Source organism: Schistocerca piceifrons, chromosome X, assembly GCF_021461385.2.
Source record: "Schistocerca piceifrons isolate TAMUIC-IGC-003096 chromosome X, iqSchPice1.1, whole genome shotgun sequence".
NCBI classification, from domain to species: domain Eukaryota; kingdom Metazoa; phylum Arthropoda; class Insecta; order Orthoptera; family Acrididae; genus Schistocerca; species Schistocerca piceifrons.
The window spans coordinates 927,193,906-927,220,531 of record NC_060149.1 but is presented as its reverse complement, the minus strand read 5'-3'; the positions used below and the strand labels follow the sequence as shown (position 1 = coordinate 927,220,531).

The 26,626-nt window shown below is 37.8% G+C and overlaps 1 protein-coding gene across 1 annotated transcript in view; it reads left to right on the top strand.

The window, feature by feature from the left end:
* Nucleotides 1–26,626, top strand: part of LOC124722970 — a 464,760-nt gene that overhangs the window by 393,216 nt on the left and 44,918 nt on the right. The window contains exon 14 of the mRNA XM_047248137.1: nucleotides 19,934–20,138. Within this exon, the coding sequence (XP_047104093.1) occupies nucleotides 19,934–20,138 (205 nt within the window). The remainder of the gene's footprint in view (nucleotides 1–19,933; nucleotides 20,139–26,626) is intronic.

Genomic DNA, 26,626 nt, shown 5'->3' with positions numbered 1-26,626 from the left:
TAGACACATACTTATTGTACTGAGTGGGGTCAGTGTATTCTGCAATAATATTTGTTAAGTATTTCCTGATATTAAAATATTAATATTACATTGAATATAATAGAGGGAAACATTCCACGCGGGAAAAATATATTTAAAAACAAAGATGATGTGACTTACCATACGAAAGTGCTGGCAGGTCGATAGAAACACAAACAAACACATACATACACACAAAATTCTAGCTTTCGCAACCAATGGTTGCTTCGTCAGGAAAGAGGGAAGCAGAGGGAAAGACGAAAGGATGTGGGTTTTAAGGGAGAGGGTAAGGAGTCATTCCAATCCCGGGAGGGGAAAGACTTACCTTAGGGGGAAAAAAAGGACAGGTATACGCTCGCACACACACATATATCCATCCGCACATACACAGACACAAGCAGACATTTGTAAAGGCAAAGAGCTTCCAAAATTCTACAACTGATAGACATTAGAGATATAGGTCTATAGTTCTGCACATCTGTTCGATGTCCCCTCTGGAAAACGGCGATGACCTGTGCCCTTTTCCAATCCTTTGGAATGCTACGCTCTTCTAGAGACCTACGGTACACCGCTGCAAGAAGGGGGGCAAGTTCCTTTGCGTACTCTGCGTAAAATCAAACTGGTATCCCATCAGGTCCAGCGGCCTTTCCTCTTTTGAGCGATTTTAATTGTTTCTCTATCCCTCTGTTGTCTATTTCGATATCTACCATTTTGTCATCTGTGCGACAATCTAGAGAAGGAACTACAGTGCAGTCTTCCTCTGTGAAACAGCTTTGGAAAAAGACATTTAGTATTTTGGCCTTTAGTCTGTCATCCTCTGTTTCGGTACCATTTTGATCACAGAGTCTCTGGACATTTTGTTTCGATCCACCTACCGCTTTGACATAAGACCAAAATTTCTTAGGATTTTCTGCCAAGTCAGTACATAGAACTTTACTTTCAAATTCATTGAACGCCTCTTGCATAGCCCTCCTCACACTACATTTCGCTTCGCGTAATTTTTGTTTGTCTGCAAGGCTTTGGCTATGTTTATGTTTGCTGTGAAGTTCCCTTTGCTTCTGCAGCAGTTTTCTAACTCAGTTGTTGTACCACGGTGGCTCTTTTCCATCTCTTACGATCTTGCTTGGCACATACTCATCTAACACATATTGTACGATGGTTTTGAACGTTGTCCACTGATCCTCAACACTATCTGTACTTGAGACAAAACTTTTGTGTTGAGCCATCAGGTACTCTGAAATCTTCTTTTTGTCACTTTTGCTAAACAGAAAAATCTTCCTACCTTTTTTTAATATTTCTATTTATGGCTGAAATCATCGATGCAGTAACCACTTTATGATTGCTGATTCCCTGCTCTGCATTAACTGTTTCAAATATTTTGGGTCTGTTTGTCACCAGAAGGTCTAATATGTTATCGCCACAAGTTGGTTCTCTGTTTAACTGGTCAAGGTAGTTTTCAGATAAAGCAGTTAAAAAAATTTAACTGGATTCTTTGTCCCTGCCACCTGTTATGAACCTTTGAGTCTCCCAGTCTATATCCGGCAAATTAAAATCTCCACCCAGAACTATAACATGGTGGGGAAATCTGCTCGAAATATTTTCCAAATTGCTGAGCCAGGGGGCCTATAGAGACGTCAGATTACCATGTCTGAGCCTGCTTCAACCGTGACCTTCACCCAAATTATTTCACATTTCGGATCTCCGTCAATTTCCTTCGATACTATTGCACTTCTTATCTCTATAAACGTGCCTCTCCCTTCACTGTCCAGCCTGTCTCTGTGGTATACACTCCAATCTGACTTTAGAATTTCATTACTGTTTACATCTGGTTTCAGCCAACTTTCTGTCCCTAGTACTATGTGGGCATTGTGACCGTTTATTAATGAGAGCAGTTCTGGGACCTTTCTATAGACGCTCCTGCAGTTTACTATTAGCAGATTAATATTGTTATTCCCTGTTGCATTTTGCCTACTCCTACCTTGCACGTCTCAGAAAGCGTATTGTCGGGCCTAGGGAGGGAATTCTCTAACCAAAAAAACCCACATGTGCATTTCACACTTACTCTGCTACCCTTGTAGCCACTTCCTGCATGTAGTGCACGCCTGACCTATTCAGGGGGTCCCTACATTTCTCCACTCGATAGCGGAGGTCGAAAAATTTGCACCCCAGATCTCCGTAGAATCGTCTGAGCCTCTGGTTTAAGCCTTCCACTTGGCTCCAAACCAGAGGACCACAATCGGTTCTGGGAACAATACTACAAATAGTTAGCTCAGATTCCACCCTGCGAGCAAGGCTTTCCGCCTTCACCGACTCCACCAACCGCCTGTATGAACTGAGAATGACCTCTGAACCCAGACGGCAGGAGTCATTGGTGCCGACATGAGCAACAATTTGCAGTCGGGTGCACCCAGTGCTCTCTATCACCACTGGCAGGGCCTCCTCCACATCTCGGATGAGACCCCCCGGCAAGCAGACAGAGTGAACACTGGCCTTCTTCCCTGACCTTTCTGCTATTTCTCTAAGGGGCTCCATCACCCACCTAACGTTGGAGCTCCCAATCACTAATAAACCCCTCCCCCCATGTGCCTGCTCGAACCTCGCTGAAGGAGCGAGATGATTGGAAGCTATTCTGAAAGCAAACTGTTTTTTACACCATACTAGGCATGGTATGTCTCCACATTTTTGTCCACTTCCTTTGTAGTACTTTATTAAATAAGCTTTAAGTTCTCTTTGAAGAAACTTACTTTTATTTTCTTTTTAATATGTTGGATAATAGGTTGAAACTTCTCCTGCTGACTTCTCTATGAGGGCCAAATTACCAATTTCAAGTTTTGTTGTTTCATTTAGCAGTTTTACCTACCTTATGCTATACACTCATATTTGTTGTTATATGTGGAGTTGTGTCTTACTGTTCATCACTGACAAAATAGTCACACGATGGTGTATACGTCTTAAATTTTATGACAGCAAGAAAATGCTTGCAATAATGTTTAAGTGAAGTTTTGGGTATGGTCCTTACTGTTCTTTTTATGTCTAAATGGCATTACCAGTTGTCCTGCATACATAAACTGATTGAGATGGATGTAGGAATGTGAATCTATATGACATATAGTTAGCATTTTTTCTTAAGATAACTTGGCTTTGTTCTTTATCGAGAAAATCTCTGTGCTTATTTCCTTGCACATAATATCCATGCAGTCTACCCATTTGAGATTGTTATTTTTATCAGCTCCTAAATTTGTTATAGTTTTCATTTACACTGCCTGACAAAAAAAAAGTGAAACACCTGAAGGGAAGGAGGAAACAAAATTAGATCTATTGAGTTGAGAGGATATATAAGATGTTATTTCATTGATTACAAAATCAATTCAAATTTACAAAGAACATGATTCTATTAGCCCACTTATCAGCATGATGTTGCACATCCTCTGGCCCGGTTCCACACACTGATTCAGCTGGAAAGGGTATTATAAAGCCATTGTATCCTCTCCTGGGGCAAACTGGCCCACAACTGTTGTAACTGGTCCTTGATATCCTGGATACTGGTGCTGGAACTGAGTCAACATCCAGATTGGTTCCACACATGTCCTTTAGGGGACAGATCTGTGGATTCTGCTGGCCACAGGAGTACCTCAACATCATGCTGAAAGTTCAGAGAGACATGTCCCATATGCAGACCAGAATTTTCCAGTTGAAAAATGGCAGCTAGATACTGTTGCATGTCTGTGATCTGCCGTTGTGCCATCAGCATTCCCTCAATCACTACCAACTATGACCTGAAGCCATACCGGATGGCTCCCCACATCATGATGCCAGGAGTAACACCTCTGTACCTTTACAAAAAACATTTCAAGATTGGGACCTCTCCACAAGTCCCTGCCATACTGCCTGATCAGGATCATCAGGGATAGTGGAGAACTGTTATTCATCAGTGAACACAATACGATGGCATTCATTAGCAGTCATGCCTCCCAGTCACAGCACCACTCCATATGGAGCTGTTTGTGTTGTAGTGTTAATGGTAATTACACACTGAATGGTAATTCCCTATACTGCTGTTAGTCTCCAGCCAATGGAGCGAGATGACACAAATGTTGCAGGAAGTCCATTATTTGTTCTCAGACAGATGGTCAGCTGTACAGGTGTTATGATGAGCTAGGTGCACAATATGGCAATCCTCCCTGGTGTTAGACACATGTGGTTGACTGGAATCTTGATGATTTGTATGTCTGTTCTCATGTTCCACTGCAGATCAACATCTGGCCACTGTAACATCCAAATGTTCCAGAAATGAGGATATTGCATTATTTGACCCACCAGCCAAATGGAGACCCACAATGAGGCTCCTTCAAATTCTGCCAGGTATATGTCTCACACAAGTATATGTGTCACTGAATTCTCACACTGGGCACTCAACATCTGCCCCTGTTCACACTATTTATATACACTACTAGGCCTGGTACTAACATCATATGTGGACTTCACAAATGCACTCTGGTGGCCATTATACTTGTTACAGAGAATTGCAACTCTAATCATTTACATATCCAGTGATGGTGGGTAAGTGTATGAAGTTACATTGACATCCAACCATGTCTTCTAGGTTCTTCACTTTTTTTGTCAGGTAGTATATTTAAATGAGTCATTATTTTTGAAGTATCTATGTCATACATTCCTCACTTTCTGGTCTGGAATACCATGCAGAATGCTTTGATTGGTTTGTAAAAGGATTATTTAGCAATAAATATTAATCTTTGCATTGAGATAATCCATTAGAATAAAATGGAATAGAATAGAAAATTTATTTATGCTAATAGTTACAACATTATGGTGATTTTATGTGGATTTTTTCCTAATTATGTTACAAGGAGGTGTTTACATGAGTAACTACTTTAGTAAAGTACAAATTGATCACTTTTTGCAAACCTAATACAGTATCCCATAGTGGTTGGTTGTTTTGGGGGAAGAGACCAAACAGCGAGGTTATTGGTCTATCCCACAATGAATCAGCATATTTGATAGGGCTGTACAGATTTTTTATGCAGCTTTAGCTTACACTGTAACTTCCTTGTTTAAAATTTTCACTGTCTCCTAGACACATCAAACTAGAATAAAAACTATTATGATAACCTTTATTGTCTTTATAAGGAGCAATTAAGTGTCATAACTGCTGCTGTAATAGTCCTATATAATAAGTAACCATCTTGTGATTGGTCAGCTTATGTCATCATGATGTGATGCTGTCAGAGATCATATTGATGTCTGTAATGCATGCCTGTAATGCCAGAGCATGAAGACAATATTTGCCTTTAACTTGACATTTCTGAAACCTTCTTGTGCAGTCAGAAAATAAATCTTGTGCTTGTCACATTAGGACCCTATGTGTAGCCCCACAGAAAGAAAGAACTGCAACAAGTTGTTCATTTTGTGATTGTTGAGCATCTTTGTATTTTTGTTTCTAGGAGAGTAAAAGCTTAGTATTTATATCTCTGTAACTGTTTTTTAAAAACAAATGCTTCACATGTTTGGAACTCAAGTGTTGCTTCTCAGAAACAGTTGTAGCTCTGTATACTAATGTATTATAACTGGTCTCTTCTGGGCTGGGTTTTGAAGCTCTGCACACTGAGGTAAAAGTAAGTGTGCATAGGCATGTGATATAACAGACTGGTCTACATGTTCATCTTGTATATGTTTTATTAAATCATCTAAAAATGGCAACTTTCTTTCTATGTTCATCTCAACACTAATGATATAATGAAGACAGGTGAAGGGGTACCAGATTTAAGGCACATTCGTCTAAATGCTTCGTAAAGAAATTAGCCACTGCTGATGATAGTGAAGAACCTGTGTCCATTTCATCAGTGATTTCATAAAATTTTCTGTCATACAAAAAGTAAATGGCTGTCAAAGTGTTTCTTCCATATGGACTTTACTAAACAGGGAGACCATATCAAATCTGACCATAATATCATTTGGTCCAACTCTGACTTGCTTGATTACCTCACTAAACCTGTGAGGGTTTTTGATGTAGACCATGATGTTTTCAATGATCAGCCATAGGTCTCATGAATTTGGTCATATATTTGGCTACCCTAAAGGTGGGAAGGCCAATAGGAACTTTAGGAGCTCAGATGTTATCTTCATGACATAATTAAGTAGACCAGAATTCTTTAACAGCTGCACAATTTGAGAACGTAGGATCACATTTCAGGCATGTGTGTATATTGTGTTTGAACATCAAAATCACTTTTCCATGACATTCTGAGCCATTATTGTTAGTTGGCAGCATTATTAAATCTTCATCTCTCCTACAGAGCCCTTTCCTACCTAATCTACTGGTGTTTGACTTTGGAAGCTTTATTACTGCCAAAATGTATTATGCTCCAAGTCTTACCTAATTGGTGATATCCTGTGAGAAATGTAACATTACCATTTGAACTCCGTTAATAATATCCACAATGGGTATTTGGCTTAGAATCTATATACAAATCTCCTCAAGGAGAAAAGAGTTTCTTAATCAATATTTCTGCCTGACAGGTTGATGACAATGCACACTGTATGGCTAGGTGACTCTTGGCTTTGCAGCTGTGTAATTTGACGCAGCAAGAAGATGAAGAAAATTTTATACAAGCATGTCGTCATGAGAAACTTCATTTTCAGATTAACCTTCTGATTTATATGTTGTGGAAAGACAAAACAATATTTAACTGAGTACCAAATCTTGTAGCACACCATGTTCTACTGTTAACAGGTGCAATGTGTTGTTGATCACATTCTCCCACCATTTATGCATGATTTCCATCCTTATTTATTTTGCATGACTTCATGATAGTATGACACTTTCATCATATCCCATACTACATCAACAAGAAATAATTACCATAATGAAATGCTTTAGACAGTTCCATAACACCATCGTATGTTTTTTGTCTGTTGCTGTTTTTCTTCCCTAAATATTGTGATGACTTTAGTCCCATACATTTTTGACTCACAATTCTTTTCTTTAGTTATTTCATGGTAGTAAATGAGGAATCAGCTGATATTGTCCTTTAGTTTCTTAATTCACATCTGCTTTCATGCATAAAAATTGATTTTAGTGTACTCCTATTTAAGAAAGCTGGAAAAAATCTCTCTCTTTTGTTGAAGTATTTACCAAGTTTGTTAAATAGGTTACTACTGCATGTTTATTGATTTATGTTGTAGCGTAATGTATGTCAAATGAAAGTTTGACTTTCAGCTCTTTTATTACATTTGAAACTAATGACCTTGTTGTCTCAGTGCACACAATAGTTTGGTTTATCCTATGATTTTTTCAGTTTCACTCACTACTTCTGTTTTGTTTACTGCAGTTAATCTGTCTACTATGGTCTCACACATCTGCATCCATTTCTCAACTTCTGTGGACACTTTTAACTTCTGTCCATTTCTGTCTCTCCTTTTGTTTTTGGACGGCTGTAAATCTTTCAGCTGTTTCTTTTCTAATAAAGTAAATCTTTGTTTCCTTAATGAGCTTAAAATATTCTTTACTTTTTATTTTGTGGAGAAGACTACACATATCATTTACTGTAATGTTCACAATATATTTTCAGTTTCTTTTGTGATTTGTATTCCATACTATTTTTATTTTGTTTACAACTCTGTTATGTATAGCATGAACAGTGCTACAATAATAATGAAATATGTTACATAAATGATTTCATTTTGTATGTGCACCACAATTTTCATATATTGTTTCTCAGCTTTCAGGTCTGACATCTTGTTGTTGTTGTTGTGGTCTTCAGTCCTGAGACTGTTTTGATGCAGCTCTCCATGCTACTCTATCCTGTGCAAGCCTCTTCATCTCCCAGTACCTACTGCAACCTACATCCTTCTGAATCTGCTTAGTGTATTCATCTCTTGGTCTCCCTCTACGATTTTTACCCTCCAAGCTGCCCTCCAATACTAAATTGGTGATCCCTTGATGCCTCAGAACATGTCCTACCAACCGATCCCTTCTTCTGGTCAAGTTGTGCCACAAACTTCTCTTCTCCCCAATCCTATTCAATACTTCCTCATTAGTTATGTGGTCTACCCATCTAATCTTCAGCATTCTTCTGCAGCACCACATTTCGAAAGCTTCTATTCTCTTCTTGTCCAAACTATTTATCGTCCATGTTTCACTTCCATACATGGCTACACTCCATAAAAATACTTTCAGAAATGACTTCCTGACACTTAAATCTATACTCGATGTTAACAAATTTCTCTTCTTCAGAAATGCTTTCCTTGCCATTGCCAGTCAACATTTTATATCCTCTCTACTTCGACCATCATCAGTTATTTTGTTCCACAAATAGCAAAACTCCTTTACTACTTTAAGTGTCTCATTTCCCAATCTTATTCCCTCAGCATCACCCGACTTAATTCAACTACATTCCATTATCCTCGTTTTGCTTTTGTTGATGTTCATCTTATATCCTCCTTTCAAGACACTGTCCATTCCATTCAACTGCTCTTCCAAGTCCTTTGCTGTCTCTGACAGAATTATAATGTCATCGGCGAACCTCAAAGTTTTTATTTCTTCTCCATGGATTTTAATACCTACTCTGAATTTTTCTTTTGTTTCCTTTACTGCTTGCTCAATATACAGATTGAATAACATCGGGGAGAGACTACAACCCTGTCTTACTCCCTTCCCAACCACAGCTTCCCTTTCATGTCCCTCGACTCTTATAACTGCCATCTGGTTTCTGTACAAATTGTAAATAGCTTGCCGCTCCCTGTATTTTGCCCCTGCCACCTTTAGAGTTTGAAATAGAGTATTCCAGTCAACATTGTCAAAAGCTTTCTCTAAGTCTACAAATGCTAGAAACGTAGGTTTGCCTTTCCTTAATCTTTCTTCTAAAATAAGTCGTAAGGTCAGTATTGCCTCACGTGTTCCAGTGTTTCTACGGAATCCAAACTGATCTTCCCCGAGGTCGGCTTCTACTAGTTTTTCCATTCGTCTGTAAAGAATTCGTGTTAGTATTTTGCAGCTGTGGCTTATTAAACTGATTGTTCGGTAATTTTCACATCTGTCAACACCTGCTTTCTTTGGGATTGGGATTATTATATTCTTCTTGAAGTCTGAGGGTATTTTGCCTGTTTCATACATCTTGCTCACCAGATGGTAGAGTTTTGTCAGGACTGGCTCTCCCAAGGCCGTCAGTAGTTCCAATGGAATGTTGTCTACTCCCGGGACCTTGTTTCGACTCATGTCTTTCAGAGCTCTGTCAAACTCTTCACGCAGTATCGTATCTCCCATTTCATCTTCATCTACATCCTCTTCCATTTCCATAATATTGTCCTCAAGTACATCGCCCTTGTATAGACCCTCTATATACTCCTTCCACCTTTCTGCCTTCCCTTCTTTGCTTAGAACTGGGTTTCCATCTGAGCTCTTGATATTCATACAAATCGTTCTCTTATCTCCAAAGGTCTCTTTAATTTTCCTGTAGGCAGTATCTATCTTACCCCTAGCGATATAAGTCTCTACATCCTTACATTTGTCCTCTAGCCATCCCTGCTTAGCCATTTTGCATTTCCTGCCGATCTCATTTTTGAGACGTTTGTATTCCTTTTTGCCTGCGTCATTTACTGCATTTTTATATTTTCTCCTTTCATCAATTAAATTCAATATTTCTTCTGTTACCCAAGGATTTCTACTAGTCCTCGACTTTTTACCTACTTGATCCTCTGCTGCCTTCACTACTTCATCCCTCACAGCTACCCATTCTTCTTCTACTGTATTTCTTTCCCCCTTTCCTGTCAATTGTTCTCTTATGCCCTCCCTGAAACTCTGTACAACCTCTGGTTCTTTCAGTTTATCCAGGTCCCATCTCCTTAAATTCCCACCTTTTTGCAGTTTCTTCAGTTTTAATCTGCAGGCCATAACCAATAGACTGTGGTCAGAGTCCACATCTGCCCCTGGAAATGTCTTACAATTTAAAACCTGGTTCCTAAATCTCTGTCTTACCATTATATAATCTATCTGATACCTTTTAGTATCTCCAGGGTTCTTCCATGTATACAACCTTCTTCCATGTTTCTTAAACCAAGTGTTAGCTATGATTATGTTGTGCTCTGTGCAAAATTCTACCAGGCGGCTTCCTCTTTCATTTCTTAGCCCCAATCCATATTCACCTACTACGTTTCCTTCTCTTCGTTTTCCTGCACTCAAATTCCAGTCACCCATGACTATTAAATTTTCGTCTCCCTTCACTATCTGAATAATTTCTTTTATTTCATCATACAGTTCTTCAATTTCTTCGTCATCTGCAGAGCTAGTTGGCATATAAACTTGTACTACTGTAGTAGGTGTGGGCTTCGTATCTATCTTGGCCACAATAATGCGATCACTATGCTGTTTGTAGTAGCTTACTCGCATTCCTATTTTCCTATTCATTATTAAACCTACTCCTGCATTACCCCTATTTGATTTTGTGTTTATATCCCTGTAGTCACCTGACCAGAAGTCTTGTTCCTCCTGCCACCGAACTTCACTGATTCCCACTATATCTAACTTTAACCTATCCATTTCCCTTTTTAAATTTTCTAACCTACCTGCCCGATTAAGGGATCTGACATTCCACGCTCCGATCCGTAAAACGCCAGTTTTCTTTCTCCTGATAACGACATCCTCTTGAGTAGTCCCCGCCCGGAGATCCGAATGGGGGACTATTTTACCTCCGGAATATTTTACCCAAGCGGACGCCATCATCATTTAATCATACAGTAAAGCTGCATGCCCTCGGGGAAAATTACGGCTGTAGTTTCCCCTTGCTTTAAGCCGTTCGCAGTACCAGTACAGCAATGCCGTTTTGGTTATTGTTACAAGGCCAGATCAGTCAATCATCCAGACTGTTGCCCTTGCAACTACTGAAAAGGCTGCTGCCCCTCTTCAGGAACCACATAATTGTCTGGCCTCTCAACAGATACCCCTCAGTTGTGGTTGCACCTATGGTACGGCTATCTGTATCGCTGAGGCACGCAAGCCTCCCCACCAACGGCAAGGTCCATTGTTCATGGGGGGGGTCTGACATCTTATATAGTAAATTTATGCATTGTAAATGAACCTGACTTCACTACCCTTATATCTTCTATTTGTAGTTATTACAATAATGAGATGGTTGCCACACCTCTAGAGGTGGGGTGGGTGATTTTATAATTCATATTGATCACTTCATTTAGTTGTGCAACAGTTCAGCTTGTTGGTAGTAGATGATAGTCAATTCAAATTCTGTTAAATGTTCACAGTGCTTGAAACATTAACAATGAGAACTACTTCAGCTTGTTAAATACATAATGGTAACTCATTTATATAAAACAAGAACAAAAGTGGGCTCACTGAATGAATGATTCCAGAAAATTTAATGAAAATGTTAACAGAATTATAAAGCTGCTACCTCTATCTTTTGTTTCTTGATAAAGAATTTCAATCTTTTATTTTTGCAATATTTTTCATCTGATATGTCATCATGTATTCACTCAAAGAATTACAGATTACACTCATAACAGAAGCCAACTGTACATCAGCCAGTGAATATTGAAAAATTTTCAGTTGCAATAGCTTTGACAGCATTTGTGCTGTGACTTTGTGTCTTTTACAGAAATCTTAATGCAGCAGAACTCTTTTATCTATCACTTATAATTTGCAGCCATATGCTTCAGTCTGAAAGTAAGATCATTTTTTGTAGCCTGTCAGTTAGCACTTGATTAAAACAGTAGCTTATTCTCATTTTCATACCAGTTGTACAAGACACTCTATAGGTTTCACAAAAATTATTTACAAACATTATGTATCTTCTGAATGTTATTCATTGATCACAACAGCAAAAGAAGATCCACAAAATGCACTTTTTACAAAATACTGACACCCATAAGCTGAAGGTTGAGAAACATTTCTTTATGTACTGTAACAGATCACTGCCTGATCCATGACAGATATGCACAACATGAGTGCAAATAACTTACTGCAAGATACCAATGCTATTTCAATTGATGACCTACAACCCATTTCATGGAATACACACTAGCAACATAACATTTATCACATGATATTGTAGCTCTGTAGTTTGTTTGAAATCTGTCAGTAATATCCAAGGCTGCAGGAAGCACTCTGCCAATGCTGGGAAAATAGATGTGAATGAAGACTGGTACATAAACATCAATATATTAGGTACACGTGGCTAGAAACTCCCTTTGGGTGCAAGTCTATTTAGTCACCTTGTAACCTTGTATGTTGATGGGGATGAAATGATGAAGTCAACACAACACCTAGTCTACCAGTGGGAAAATCTCTGATCCGGCTGGGAATCGAACCTTGGTCCCTCGCATTGAATTCTGCCACACTTACCTCTCAGCTATGGAGACGGACAATATATTAGGCAGTATGACGACCGAAAACATGTGGGGAAATTCTTAAATACTATCTGAGAATTGTTTCATATCATATTACACTTAATATCATAAGAGATTTCAAAGGAGAATAGTTTAATTAAGTTCATCTTCACTCTAGATCTAAATGAATTCTCAAATGGCTAAAATCACTAAATGATTGGCAATAGAATATACCAAAGCACAAGAAGAATATTTTATGTTTAAATGAGATTTGGGAAAGAACTAAAAAAATGATGGAATCAAAACTTCGAAATATGTGGATAAAATTGTTGTCTTTGTATGGAATGATACATCAAAGTTCATCCAATATAAATAAGCATAGTATCCTGATATTTTGAATTCTTTCTTTTGTAGTTAAAAATGAAAGGAGGTCATTGGAAGGATTGAGGCCAATGGAAATTGTGTCTACTAGATCACAGTATGTAAGACATTATTCAGATACATTGAAAAATGCATCTGAAATTTTCTAAATATTTTGCATCATTGTTGAAAACATGTAAAAGGTTGAGGAGCAGGAGGCAGGTAGTCAGAAGTTGTTTTTTTTTTTTAATTTTTAGTATTATGTATCTGTAATGCAAATCTATCTATAGGATGTAGAATAAATCAGATAATTATAATAACACTTATGCTAATTATTTATAAGGCTTCAGTATAAGTCATATGTAAACAGTGAAAGTTTTGCTAATGTTACGTAGTAGAATGTCACCTATATATATTAACAATGACCATCTGTGAATACAGAATTTTGTGTATAAAAGTAAAAGTTACTGCTTTTGGGTTATTTTCCTTATGGAATAGTTCTCACACATTTTACCTTTTGCAGCAGTTTTCGGCATTTGCTTTACAAATGTTACACATCTCAAACATCTAACTCAATGGTGCTACCACAGAATCAGCAGACGTTCTCAGAATCAACTGATTACTTATTTGCTGTTGTTTATCTAAACAGCCCATCTAAACTCCCCTGTCTGCTCAGTTGTTAGTTGTATCATTTGTACACCAGATAATAAAAACACTGTCAGATGATAATAAGAATGTTTCATTTGGGATGATTTATTGCCTTTTTTCTTTGTACCTAATAACTGTTTCCTCAAGTAACATTGCTTGTCTCTACTCCTTTCTGATTACCACAGCTGATTCTTACCTCTTCCACATTTTCTGTACGGTACTCCAGACAAAAAGATAGCAATGTGTGTTGTAATTTTTGTCGTGTTTTGAGAACTATTTTGTTGATGCTTTTAATGGAACTGCATCATTTTGCAATCAGTAATTATGCATTCTTTCCTTTCTCTGTATCTTCACTTTGCTCCTCATTATTTTTGTAAAAGTTGACATAGTGTCACTTCGAAGCTGTCTAACCCAATGCCTACTTCAGTGCAACTGTTTTTATTAAGCCACAGTCATTAATTATTATAAAATGTTTAAATTGTCTGTTTTGGCAAATTACTGGCATTGACAGGTGTTATCTACATATGTACAAGAAGTGTTTCATTCAAAAATAATGCAAATAATTCTGTATAAATCACAGTCACTAATTAGGAACATAATTTTATCAAAATGTAAATACATGCCACTGCACAGTATGATAAACACCAAAAATGGCTCTGAGCACTATGAGACTTAACACCTGTGGTCATCAGTCCCCTAGAACTTACAAGTACTTAAACCTAACTAACCTAAGGACATCACACACATCCATGCCCGAGGCAGGATTTGAACCTGCGACTGTAGCAGTCACGCGGTTCCAGACTGAAGTGCCTAGAACCGCAGGGCCACACCGTCCGGGGGGGGGGGGGGGGGGGGGGGGGGTGTGAGGGGGGGGGGAATTGTTTATAGTATTGTACATATCAGCATTTATATACACAAAAGTATTTTGTTTAGCTTAGGGATAAAACTTTTTTATTTCTTGTGAATATTCAAATCACATCCACTGATAGCAATGATATGCTGAAATGAAACCAGTAATTTGAATATTTTATAATAATTAGTGCTCATTACCTTTTTCTGAGCTGTAAGCTGTGGTGCCAAAGAATCTATATTTTTTATCCAGAGACACAACTCTATACTTAATTTGTCTTACTTCCTGTTTTTCTGTGCACTAGCTCATACAGTATTTTTGCACTTATTTTCACAATGCAGCCTTTTGTCTTATTGCAGTTTCTCCCTTGTAAAAAGACTCTCTCTCTCTCTCTCTCTCTCTCTCTCTCTCTCTCTCTCTCTCTCTCTCTCTCTCTCTCTCTCTCTCTTGTTTCTACAGTTCCTCTCCACAAGATCTACCAGATGAATCATGTATCTTTGAGTAATAACATTTATACTTCTAAAATTTTCCCATCACCAATTGATTTTAGAGATACAATTGTTCCCACTGATGCAGGTCTCCCATTATTATTTGCAACTAGGCTGAAGACACATCATGACTAACACCAAAGTTACTTGTCATATGTGTCAGAAAAGGTAATTGACAGGATAGCTGATGAGGTACTAGTCTGCCTACTAACCAGTTATTTTGATATGACTCAAGTAGCCCTGTTTCCTCAAAGGGCCCCTAACACTGATAACACTTTTATGGAATAAATTATAGTAAATTTAAGTGTTAGCAAAAAATAATAAAATAGAAACTGTAACTCTTATAGAGATATTTATTGCTTAGCACAAGTGAAATAACATTTTGACACAGTGTATCTGAATCAGTAGATAAACTAGAAGTTATAATGACATGATTATGGAATGTGTGATAATAAGAGCTGTCAACTTACTTCTGAAAATCATTACTTTTAGTGGTATGTGATTTTGAGACATGCAGCCAACTCCATTTTCCTCAAATGGCAACAAGTAGGTGTATTCTTGAATGACAGCACCTTCATCTACAAAAGCTCAATCTCCAAAAGCAATCTGTTCCTTTGACATTCTGTAACATAAATATACTTTAGTTTACGCATTGTAAGTAATTAAGGAGTGAAGGAGACAACTTACTGAATAATGGAAGTGCTGAGTCGGCAACAGACACACGAGAAGAATAAAAACCTTGCTTTCTTTTTGTGTGTCTATGACTCAATACTTCTGTCAGTAAGTGGTCTCCTTTTCTCCTAAATTATTTACATTCCATTAGAACTTTTATTGCCATATTTAGTGTATGCATTTTAATCGTAAAGTTATAAAATTTCCTTACTATATCTGACCGATGACTGGGTGGATAAACATCAGATTACAAATCCAAAAAATTGTGTACTGAATCCTAATTAATCTTTGGACATTGTTTGATAGTTGACATGCCTTTGGTGCCTAGTAATTATTTTGTGAAAAATTAAATTATGCCATAGTCCTGATTTTACATTAAACCATAGGTTCACCTGTGATTGGCTGAGTCAGAAAATTTTCAGTTTAGAAGAAGGAAAGGGTCACTCTTACCCAGAGGCATCATTCCTCATGATGAATTGTGGTCTACATCCACACCTATGCGTGTCTACATTCTTCAAACTACTGTGAAATGCACAGTAGATGCTACTTTTCATTTCACCACTTATTAGGGCTTCTAAACCCTTCCATTTGCATATGGAGTATGTGAAGAATGGTTGCGTAAATGCCTCTGTATGCACTACAGTATTCAGATTAACCTTTTTCCAGAGAGTACTTTGTTTTATTACATCATGAATACCGTGTCAGTGTATTAATTACCGCTGTCTGTATCTGTGAAATAAATCACTCCAAAACTATTCAAATTCTACATTACAGCAATTTTGGTTGTCATTGAATTATTTGGAAAGTATCAATTCACTTTCTCAGTCTTGCTCCATGTGTTATTCAACTATTCTTTTTATCACTCAGGATGCAGGTTTGTCTTCTCATACATTTTCTTGTTTGATCAGGCAAACATCACTAATACTTCTTCATTTATCTTTGTATTTGTTTTTCTTTCTCTTCAAAAATTTATTATTTTTGGCAGTCATTTACTGAGTTTTATTGTCTAACTCTATTTGTTCTTTGCAATTACACTTTTTTACATGTGCAGTATTACAAGGTCTAATTATTAAATTTTTAACAATTATTTGTTAAATAATATGTAACATATATTATATCATGTTTTTATTAATTTCACAGCCATACAACAGACTAATACATGTAAAACATGCAATGATCAGTTAACACTGAAAAGGAAAGAAAAACACATGTTGAGAAACACAGCACACTAAGATACATTCTGTTGCAGGGTTAGTTGGTTCTTATGTGAAGAATCTTAGGGTGAGAAAATAAAATTAAAATCTGGAAACTTGTCTTCCACACATGAGCAGAAACTGTCTTTTTAGATGCCCCTGGTTATTATATTGAACTAGGTGGCTAAATTCCATAATTTTCAGGCTACTGGACAAGGTTATACAGTTACATGGGTCCCTTCTGTGATTATCACTCTATCTTCCTGGCTTACTAATACATCACATCCTCTGTCTCGGAAGGTATGTTAGCTTCTTGGGCTTTCATATGAATAGAATAAGAGATGTTAGCACATGTCATTTTTATTAATTAATACTGTATTAGAATAACATTGGACAAAGAAAAACAACTTCCAATGCATAATCCATTCTTAATGTCATCTCAGTATTTTCATGTAGTCTCAATTGTGAACTGGTCTTAGGCCAAACATTGAAGAATGAGATAAGATGACTGATAATAAAACTATTGCCATATGTAATTTCCTTTGCTACAAGAAATACTGTTTGTGTGTGTGTGTGTGTGTGTGTGTGTGTGTGTGTGTGTGTGTGTGTGTGTGTGTGTGTGTGAGAGAGAGAGAGAGAGAGAGAGAGAGAGAGAGAGAGAGAGAGAGAGAGGAGAGAGAGAGACAGAAGGGAGGGATGACATCACAGACATATTACACACATAAACAGAAAAAATAAACAAGAAAGGCAGCTGAATTGAACATGTCAAACATATATTATTTACAGCCTAAGCTGTATTTGCTCATGGATAAAATGCTATTTTTGCCTTTATGTGGAAACTGACACTATTGAATAATGTTTTCATCACATACATCAATTTTAATCATAACTTAAGACAAACCTTAAGTGTGAAAAATTTTCTGAGTAAAAAAATCTAAAAGAACTGTAATAAAGCCTTGCTTTTACCATAAGTAATTCCATGTTGGGATATGCATCAAACTATGTTGCACTGCAAAACTGAATTTAAAAATGTATAACAATAATTTTAACTCCTGAATGGAGCGATACATAAGATACAGGAAAGGCAACCATTCACCTGTAGCAGATCGATGTGTAGACCACAGTAACACATAACAGAAAACAGCATTCACAATAGCTCTCAAGGACCAGCTCTTTTTCCAGCAATACTAGACACACACACACACACACACACACACACACACACACACACACACACACACACACACACACAGGGTATGCATTTGAGTGTCTGTGTGGTCATGTATGTGAATGTGTGTACTATTGCTGTAAAAGGAGCTAGTGCTGAAAAGCTAGTGTCAATTCTGTTTTCTGTTATGTGTTACTGTGCTCCTTGTATTGATCCACTATAACTGAGTGGTTGCCCCCTCGTACTTTATGAATTTAAATATATGCTTATATACTTCCCCAGTTGGATTCTGTGCCACGTAGTGCTATTTCTGTTTTGGCCATCTTATCTACTATGATTTGCTTCAATAGTATGAAATATATGTTAGTGTTTTTATTGACTGCAGAAAAAAACATGTGACAACTCATCAGTGTTTCATGACAAATGTGTGATTAAGGGCATTTGATTTCCCACACAGAAAGAATCTATTAATTACCTTTTGTACTGAACACATGGCCAATTATATTTCATTTAGCCTTTGAAAAATTGTGAACAGGGGAAGCATGAAAATTTGGCATTTTCCTGTTTTATAATACTGGTATCTCTTTTAAAAAAATTATATTTTATCTTTTGATATGTTAATAGTTTTTGTTTCCAATTTTAATTATGCTAAAACTGTTTCTGAGGAAACTAAAATGTAGTCTCATGTATGAAGGTTAGATTTGTTTGTAATTTGAGATGCAGGTATATATGAAATACAGAGCACTGCACAAATGGTCTTCTGTTTTTAAAAATTATTTATTCAAAAAGTGTAAAATATGTTTCTGTTTGGGTTATTACATATGAGTAGAAAGAATGTGTGTAATTTGGTAGAATATTGTAGTTCTCTGACAGCAGAACTTCTGTCCATTCATGCAGGTCCCCACACACATTCAGCATGGCTCTTTTCTTATCTATGTTCAGGACTTTGTATTCAGCATATGTTTCAAACTTATTCCTCTCTTTCACTGTTCCTGAAAGCTTGTAGGCTTCCTGCTACATATCATTATTAGCTACACAACAAACTCAAAATGTCTTAGCTTACATATATCACACCTGTCCCCATAGATTGAAATTATTTATTTTGTGCATTCATCATGATTATATTATGTGTGCATGATAAGAAAATAAGGAACCAGTTCTCAGTCCACACACACACACACACACACACACACACACACACACACACACACAGTGTCCAGTAGATCCTGGTAAAAGAGAGATTTTTCTTCGAAGTGGACTACATCAACAAAATACAGTACAGATGTCGCCTTACCAGTGACTTTCTTTGGGTTATTTAAATAAAAGAGTAAGCATCTGTTCCTGTATGTAAATATATGTAAAATTGTAAGATTGAGTGATCTCTTTGACCATGTTCATATAATTCTGGGTTATATATGTGACAAGGAAACGTATAGAAAGAACAGCAAATAAATATCTTTTGAATGAATTGTTGAATATGTGTGAATTAAGAACACGCTGTTGTATATATGCTCACAGCTTTTTAAAGATCTTCGTATTGTAACACATAGCTGTACTTTAAAATTAGGGCTTTATTTTTTTACACTTTAGTATTCATAAACATGAGTATCAAGGGTTTATGGAAAATTTGTTAATATCTTGTGATGTTGCTTGAGTCCGTAATCACTTTACCTTTATTGTTAGTCATAAATATTGGTAGTAAAATTTCCTGTCAGTTTAAAACTGCATGCCAAACTAGGACTTGAGTAGAAATCCTTAAGAATGTTCTTATTGACTGAAATATTGAGGCATTTGCAATGGCTTACTTCACAGCTTTACTGTTCCAGTACCTATTTCCTACATATCAATGTAGGAATGATATACAGATAGAGTGGTTCAGACAAAGAAAGACATACTGCAAAAGTTAGATTAAATTTCTGAGGAAACAAAATGTCTCTCCTCAAAGTATATCCACATAAAATTGCAGATGTAATCCAAAAAGCTGATGGAATCTTTCAAATAAAGAATGGCTTCTGTGGAGATTCAATGAATCTCTCAATTACACATTCACATTAAATGTGTGAAATATCAACAAGAACTCAGTAATGTTTTATCATCACAATTACTTTATTTTTCCATTAGGTACAGAGATGTTCACTAGAAAGCCATTGGAAATAAGAATTTTTGTTATCACTTTCAGGTTCGCATTAAGGAAGATCGCAAAAAGTCGCCAGTGCAAGAGGAGGCTAGGGTGGTGTTAGGAAGAGAAAGGAGTAAATCTGATGGAAGAGGCACTATTTGTGCAACAGACAGTTCTCGGTCAAAGCAATCAATGGCTGTGACAGGAGAAGAAATGAAGCAAGTTACTAGTGCTGCAGTTGGGAAAATTGGCACATTCAGAACTGGTAAGAAAAATTAATAGCAGTTAGCAAATCATGGAGCAAAAATTAGATATTAAATTCAGATGTTTCATAGTTTTTTAATACCAAATACACTGTATGAATAACTGAAGTAGTACTGTTTACTTGGACAGTATTATTCCCCACACTGATTTATTGAAAGATTTCATTTTGGCTGAGAAAGTAAGTGTACTTTAAAACAACTGTATTTCAGTTCTCCATGTATTTTACAAAAAGTTAATAGTTACCAGCATTTTCATGTACATTTAATCTGAAATAGTTGATTTTATTGAATCAAACTCCCTGGTTTGTACTGGGAGGGGATGAGGAAACAGTGATGATGGCCCTACACTTTTGGTAGGCCTACCCACTGTTGGGAGTTGTGGCAGAAGCATGGCAGCTAGCTGGCTTATCATCCTCTTGTGGTGGTTGTGGTAATAGCTAATTGAATCATTATGAGCAGAGCAGATTCTGCTAGCATTGAAAACTATCCTTAGCCAAGGAAATTGGTGCATTTGTCCCCCATGTGACATCTGTATGGTTGTTACTATGCGTCCCATCCACCTTCTGAATAATGTGGCCCAGACAGCTGCATCTGAATGATACTGACATATACATCATTGGACCCTGTGGCATCAGTAATGTCAGCATTATCATTTACTGATAGTCACCTAACAACTCTATTGAACATTTTTTAGTGATTAATGTGACTCTATAGGAATGTGAAGAAGGATTAGAGCTATTTGTGATGATTTACAGTATTAATTTTTTTCTGTCTGTGCTTTGTATGTTCTGGTTATTCATTCTGCCCCATCATTGCATCAGAGGTTGAAAAGGTGCATATTTTAAAGGGACAGTGTTTGAATTGAGGGAAATGAATTGTAAGCCATTGTTTCAGACAATTGTGCTTGGCAACTTTTCAATTGTGAATATCTTTGATAAGGCCTATGTAATAGCATCAGTGATAGTTTTGGACACCATATTAATACCATGTGGGTATTTGGGTATTATGTGTACCTTGACCAAATACACTGACATCTGAAAGAGCCCTACCAAGTAATATGAATACATTACTATGGCTTATTTGGAAATGATCGTGGTAAAAAAGTGGGTGGGGTGCAGTCTTATTTCTCTACAAGAGTAACACTTACAAATCATTTGCTTAATATCAGAGCGTTCATCCACCCAATAAACATTTCTGAGCATTGCTGGTGAATTAAATAAAAATTTACTTTCTACAGGAAATCATATAACTTTCTTGGCAAATGCCTTTCCAAGATTGATGTCTGAAATACTCCTCTGTGATAGAGACAAGAGGGAGTTGAGTCAATAATTAAATCGCTGAAGACTAAGGATTCTCATGGTTATGATGGAGTGTCTAGCAGAATATTAAAGTACTGTGCTGTACATATTAGCCCTGTATTTAGCCATATTTGTAATTTTTCCTTTAGGAATGGTCAGTTTCCTGAGTGATTAAAGCACTCAGTAGTAAAGCCACTTTATAAAAAGGGAGAAAGAGATAATGTAGATAATTTTAGACCTATTTCTATGCCACCAGTGTTTGCAAAAATTACTGAAAAGGCTGTGTACGTAAGGATAATTGATCATTTCATATCACAAGATTTGCTATCAAATGTACAGTTCGGCTTTAGAAGTCAATTAATGACTGAAAATGCTATATTCTCTTTTCTCTGTGAGATACTGGTTGGGCTAAACAAAAGGTTTCAAATGCTTGGCATATTTTTTGATTTAACTAAGGCATTTGATTGTGTTGGTCACAAAATATTGCTCCAGAAGTTGGATCATTACGGAATACAGGGAGTAGCTCATAACTGGTTCACCTCTTACTTTAGCAACAGAGAGCAAAAGGTCATTATTCACAATGTTGATAGCTGCTATGTGTTGGGGCCACTCCTGTTCCTTATTTATATAAATGATATGCCCTCTAGTATTACAGGTAACTATAAAATGTTTCTGTTTGCTGATGACACTAGCTTCATACTAAAGGATGTTGTGTGCAACATTGGCTCAGTTTCAAATAGTGCAGTACATGGCGTAAGTTCATGGCTTGAAGAAAATAAACTAACACTAAATCACAGTAAGACTCAGTTTTTACAGTTCCTAACACACAATTCAACAAAACCTGACGTTTTAATTTCACAGAATGGGCATACAATTAGTGAAACTGAACAGTTCAGGTAGATAGTAAGCTGTCGTGGAAAGCTCACGTTCAGGATCTTGTTCAAAGACTTAAAACTGCCATTTTTACTATTCGAATGGTATCAGAAGTGAGTGCTCGTTTGACACAAAAATTAGTATAATTTGCTTATTTTCATTCGTTTATGTCATATGGTATTATATTTTGGGGTAACTGTTCCCATTCTAAAAGGATATTTTTGGCTCAGAAATGGGCAGTTCAGGCAATAAGTGGTGTAAGTTGACGAACCTCTTGTCGACACCTGTTCACGAGTCTGGGTATTTTGACATTGGCCTCTCAATATATATGTTCCTTATTGTCATTTCTTGTTAACAACATTAGCTTGTTCCCAAGAATAAGCAGCTTTCACTTAGTTAATACTCGGCAGAAATCAAACCTGCCAATTGGATTGGACTTCCTTAACTCCTGTGCAAGAAGGTGTGCAGTACACTGCTACATCCATTTTCAATAAGCTACCACTCAAATTCAAAAATCTTAGCAGTAATCCACACACTTTCAAATAAAAACTGAAGAGTTTCCTCGTGGGTCACTCTTTCTATTCTGTCGAGGAGTTCATTGAAAAATTAAGCTGATTCTTATTGTATTCTTGATTGCATTTACTTAAACTTATGGATTTACTTTTTTCGGGTTCATAAACATTTATTTTGATTTGTTATTGCTTTTATGTTGTAATTTCATGTAATGACATGTTCCATGACCATGGAGATTTGCTCCTCAATTTGTTCCTATGGAACTTGATGTGTAAATAAATAAATAAATAGAAATATTGGCAGTTGAGATTTTATACATATGTTATCCTGAATAGCCTTTGTGCCTTTGTATAGGACTGCCAAAAAGTTTTGTGAAGGACCTGCAGAATAACAATGTCTATTGGTTAGTGTTGTGGCCACTAGTACTTCTTGTACAATTGAAAATGTATGTTTTGATCTTAAAGTCATGTAACTTAAACTGTTTAATGTTTGAATGAATTCACCTATGCAGTACTTGCACTTGGACTTGGTCCAGATTTGTTAAATTTGCATTAATTTGTGCCATAACAGGAACCTATCTACCACCATACTAAGACCAATATCAAGCTGGAAACCTACTAGTTGTAGATTGTAAAGTTCTAAGAGTTAGCACTGGAAGTCAGGAAAGAGCATCAGTATTTGCATATTTCTCAGTTGGTCTGTAGTATAGTATATTTGTACAAGCTGATAAATAATGCCCATTGCTGTAATCTTTGCACTTTTGACTGTGTAATAGTGTTATCTGAGCCAAAAAAGTTATGACCAATGGTTTACTGTCAGTAATAAGGTGAAATGTTGCTCCTTACAGATATACATGGAATTTCTGTATAGCATGTATGATACTTAGTGCATATTTTTCAATTTTTGAATAGTTAACATGAGCTAAGTTTAGTGCTTTAGATACATATATAATAGGGTGTTTGCTACCATCCAGATTTTTTGATGGGAGAACTAAGACTTTCCTACGAGGAGAAGCATCAGTTAGTTTATTTAGTCATTCATTCTAAAATCTTTCCAGATTGTGGGCTACATCATTAATTTACAAATATTATGTAAGAGTGTGTGCATAAACACAAATTTGCATGCAAGATGATTTTTGCCTTTATCTACAAAAGAGTTTTCACTATTTGCAGTAGATGATGTTGCACTTTACTGTTTCAAGTCTCTCATATTTCACATACTGCCACTCTTTATTCTGTTACTGAAGACAAGAAGCAGAAGTTTTAAATTCTGCATTTAAAAATGGATTCATGCAAGAGATACTACTGTACCAATTTTGGACTGCTGCACAGACTCACAAATGAGTGATATCTATATTAGCACACTGAGCAGTGAAAAACAGTTGACACTACTTAAAGCAAACAAGGCACCAGGCCCTGACTGAATTCCACTTAGATTTTACATTGGATAGACTGTTGCTCATATTTATTGAGAATCACTTGCACAGTGAATAGTCTCATGTGACTGGAAAAAGAGTGCGGGTAACTCGTGTTTAGAAAAAATATAATAGATCATATGCATAGAATTATAGACCAATATCCCAGTTGTCCATCTGTTGCAGGATCCTAGAGCATATTCTAAGCTCTAACATTGTGATTTTCTCTCAAAGAATCAGCATGGATAGTCTGTTTGAAATTAATTTAGGGCTGACAGATGTGAATAAAATAGTGAGGTAAGGCTTATGAGGCAGGCACAGCACATTCAACCTATACCATGAGACATGTAGCCACAGCAAGCACCTATGGTTGACAGACCTTTGCTCCCACCACTGCAACACTTCTAGATTGCACTATGTTACAGTTTCAAGTGGTTTGCTGTCATTTGAGATTGTTCATTGTGCACTGAGATTGTTTTTTCCCTTACAGTTGCTGTGTTAATATTTTATCTGTTATTACTGTTGTTTGTTGTGTGATACTGAACAGTGTCAGGAGCAAGTTCATGAAATGCTATTAAGTGGAAATGTTCAACATCACGCTTTCAGAAAGAGGATTGCCGTACAATGTCAGTCAAAAAACTTATTTGTGTGTTACATGCCTATACTGTCAAAAATTGTTCTTGATAAAGTTCTCAGTCATTCTGTTGTTGTTGACAAGACATCTACCATGGCAATGTGAAAGGAGAAGATTATTGGCTTGAGTATCAAAACATCTAAGTAAGTGGAACTTCTGGATCTAATATCTCTCCATAAACCACATTTCCCCATACACAAAGTTGAGAGACTGGCAAAAACATATGGCCATATAGTAATTATGCTGGCATCTAGTCACTGCCATTTCAGCTCAATAGAAATTATATGGACATCGCCAGTAAAAATCAAAAAATACACTCCTGGAAATGGAAAAAAGAACACATTGACACCGGTGTGTCAGATCCACCATACTTGCTCCGGACACTGCGAGAGGGCTGTACAAGCAATGATCACACGCACGGCACAGCGGACACACCAGGAACTGCGGTGTTGGCCGTCGAATGATGCTAGCTGCGCAGCATTTGTGCACCGCCGCCGTCAGTGTCAGCCAGTTTGCCGTGGCATACGGAGCTCCATCGCAGTCTTTAACACTGGTAGCATGCCGCGACAGCGTGGACGTGAACCGTATGTGCAGTTGATGGACTTTGAGCGAGGGCGTATAGTGGGCATGCGGGAGGCCAGTTGGACGTACCGCCAAATTGCTCAACACATGGGGCGTGAGATCTCCACAGTACATCGATGTTGTCGCCAGTGGTCGGCGGAAGGTGCACGTGCCCGTCGACCTGGGACCGGACCGCAGCGACGCACGGATGCACGCCAAGACCGTAGGATCCTACGCAGTGCCGTAGGGGACCACACCGCCACTTCCCAGCAAATTAGGGACACTGTTGCTCCTGGGGTATCGGCGAGGACCATTCGCAACCGTCTCCATGAAGCTGGGCTATGGTCCCGCACACCGTTAGGCCGTCTTCCGCTCACGCCCCAACATCGTGCAGCCCGCCTCCAGTGGTGTCGTGACAGGCGTGAATGGAGGGACGAATGGAGACGTGTCGTCTTCAGCGATGAGAGTCGCTTCTGCCTTGGTGCCAATGATGGTCGTATGCGTGTTTGCCGCCGTGCAGGTGAGCGCCACAATCAGGACTGCATACGACCGAGGCACACAGGGCCAACACCCGGCATCATGGTGTGGGGAGCGATCTCCTACACTGGCCGTACACCACTGGTGATCGTCGAGGGGACACTGAATAGTGCACGGTACATCCAAACCGTCATCGAATCCATCATTCTACCATTCCTAGACCGGCAAGGGAACTTGCTGTTCCAACAGGACAATGCACGTCCGCATGTATCCCGTGCCACCCAACGTGCTCTAGAAGGTGTAAGTCAACTACCCTGGCCAGCAAGATCTCCGGATCTGTCCCCCATTGAGCATGTTTGGGACTGGATGAAGCGTCGTCTCACGCTGTCTGCATGTCCAGCACGAACGCTGGTCCAACTGAGGCGCCAGGTGGAAATGGCATGGCAAGCTGTTCCACAGGACTACATCCAGCATCTCTACGATCGTCTCCATGGGAGAATAGCAGCCTGCATTGCTGCGAAAGGTGGATATACACTGTACTAGTGCCGACATTGTGCATGCTCTGTTGCCTGTGTCTATGTGCCTGTGGTTCTGTCAGTGTGATCATGTGATGTATCTGACCCCAGGAATGTGTCAGTAAAGTTTCCCCTTCCTGGGACAATGAATTCACCGTGTTCTTATTTCAATTTCCAGGAGTGTATGTTGTTTGCAGTTGAGGTA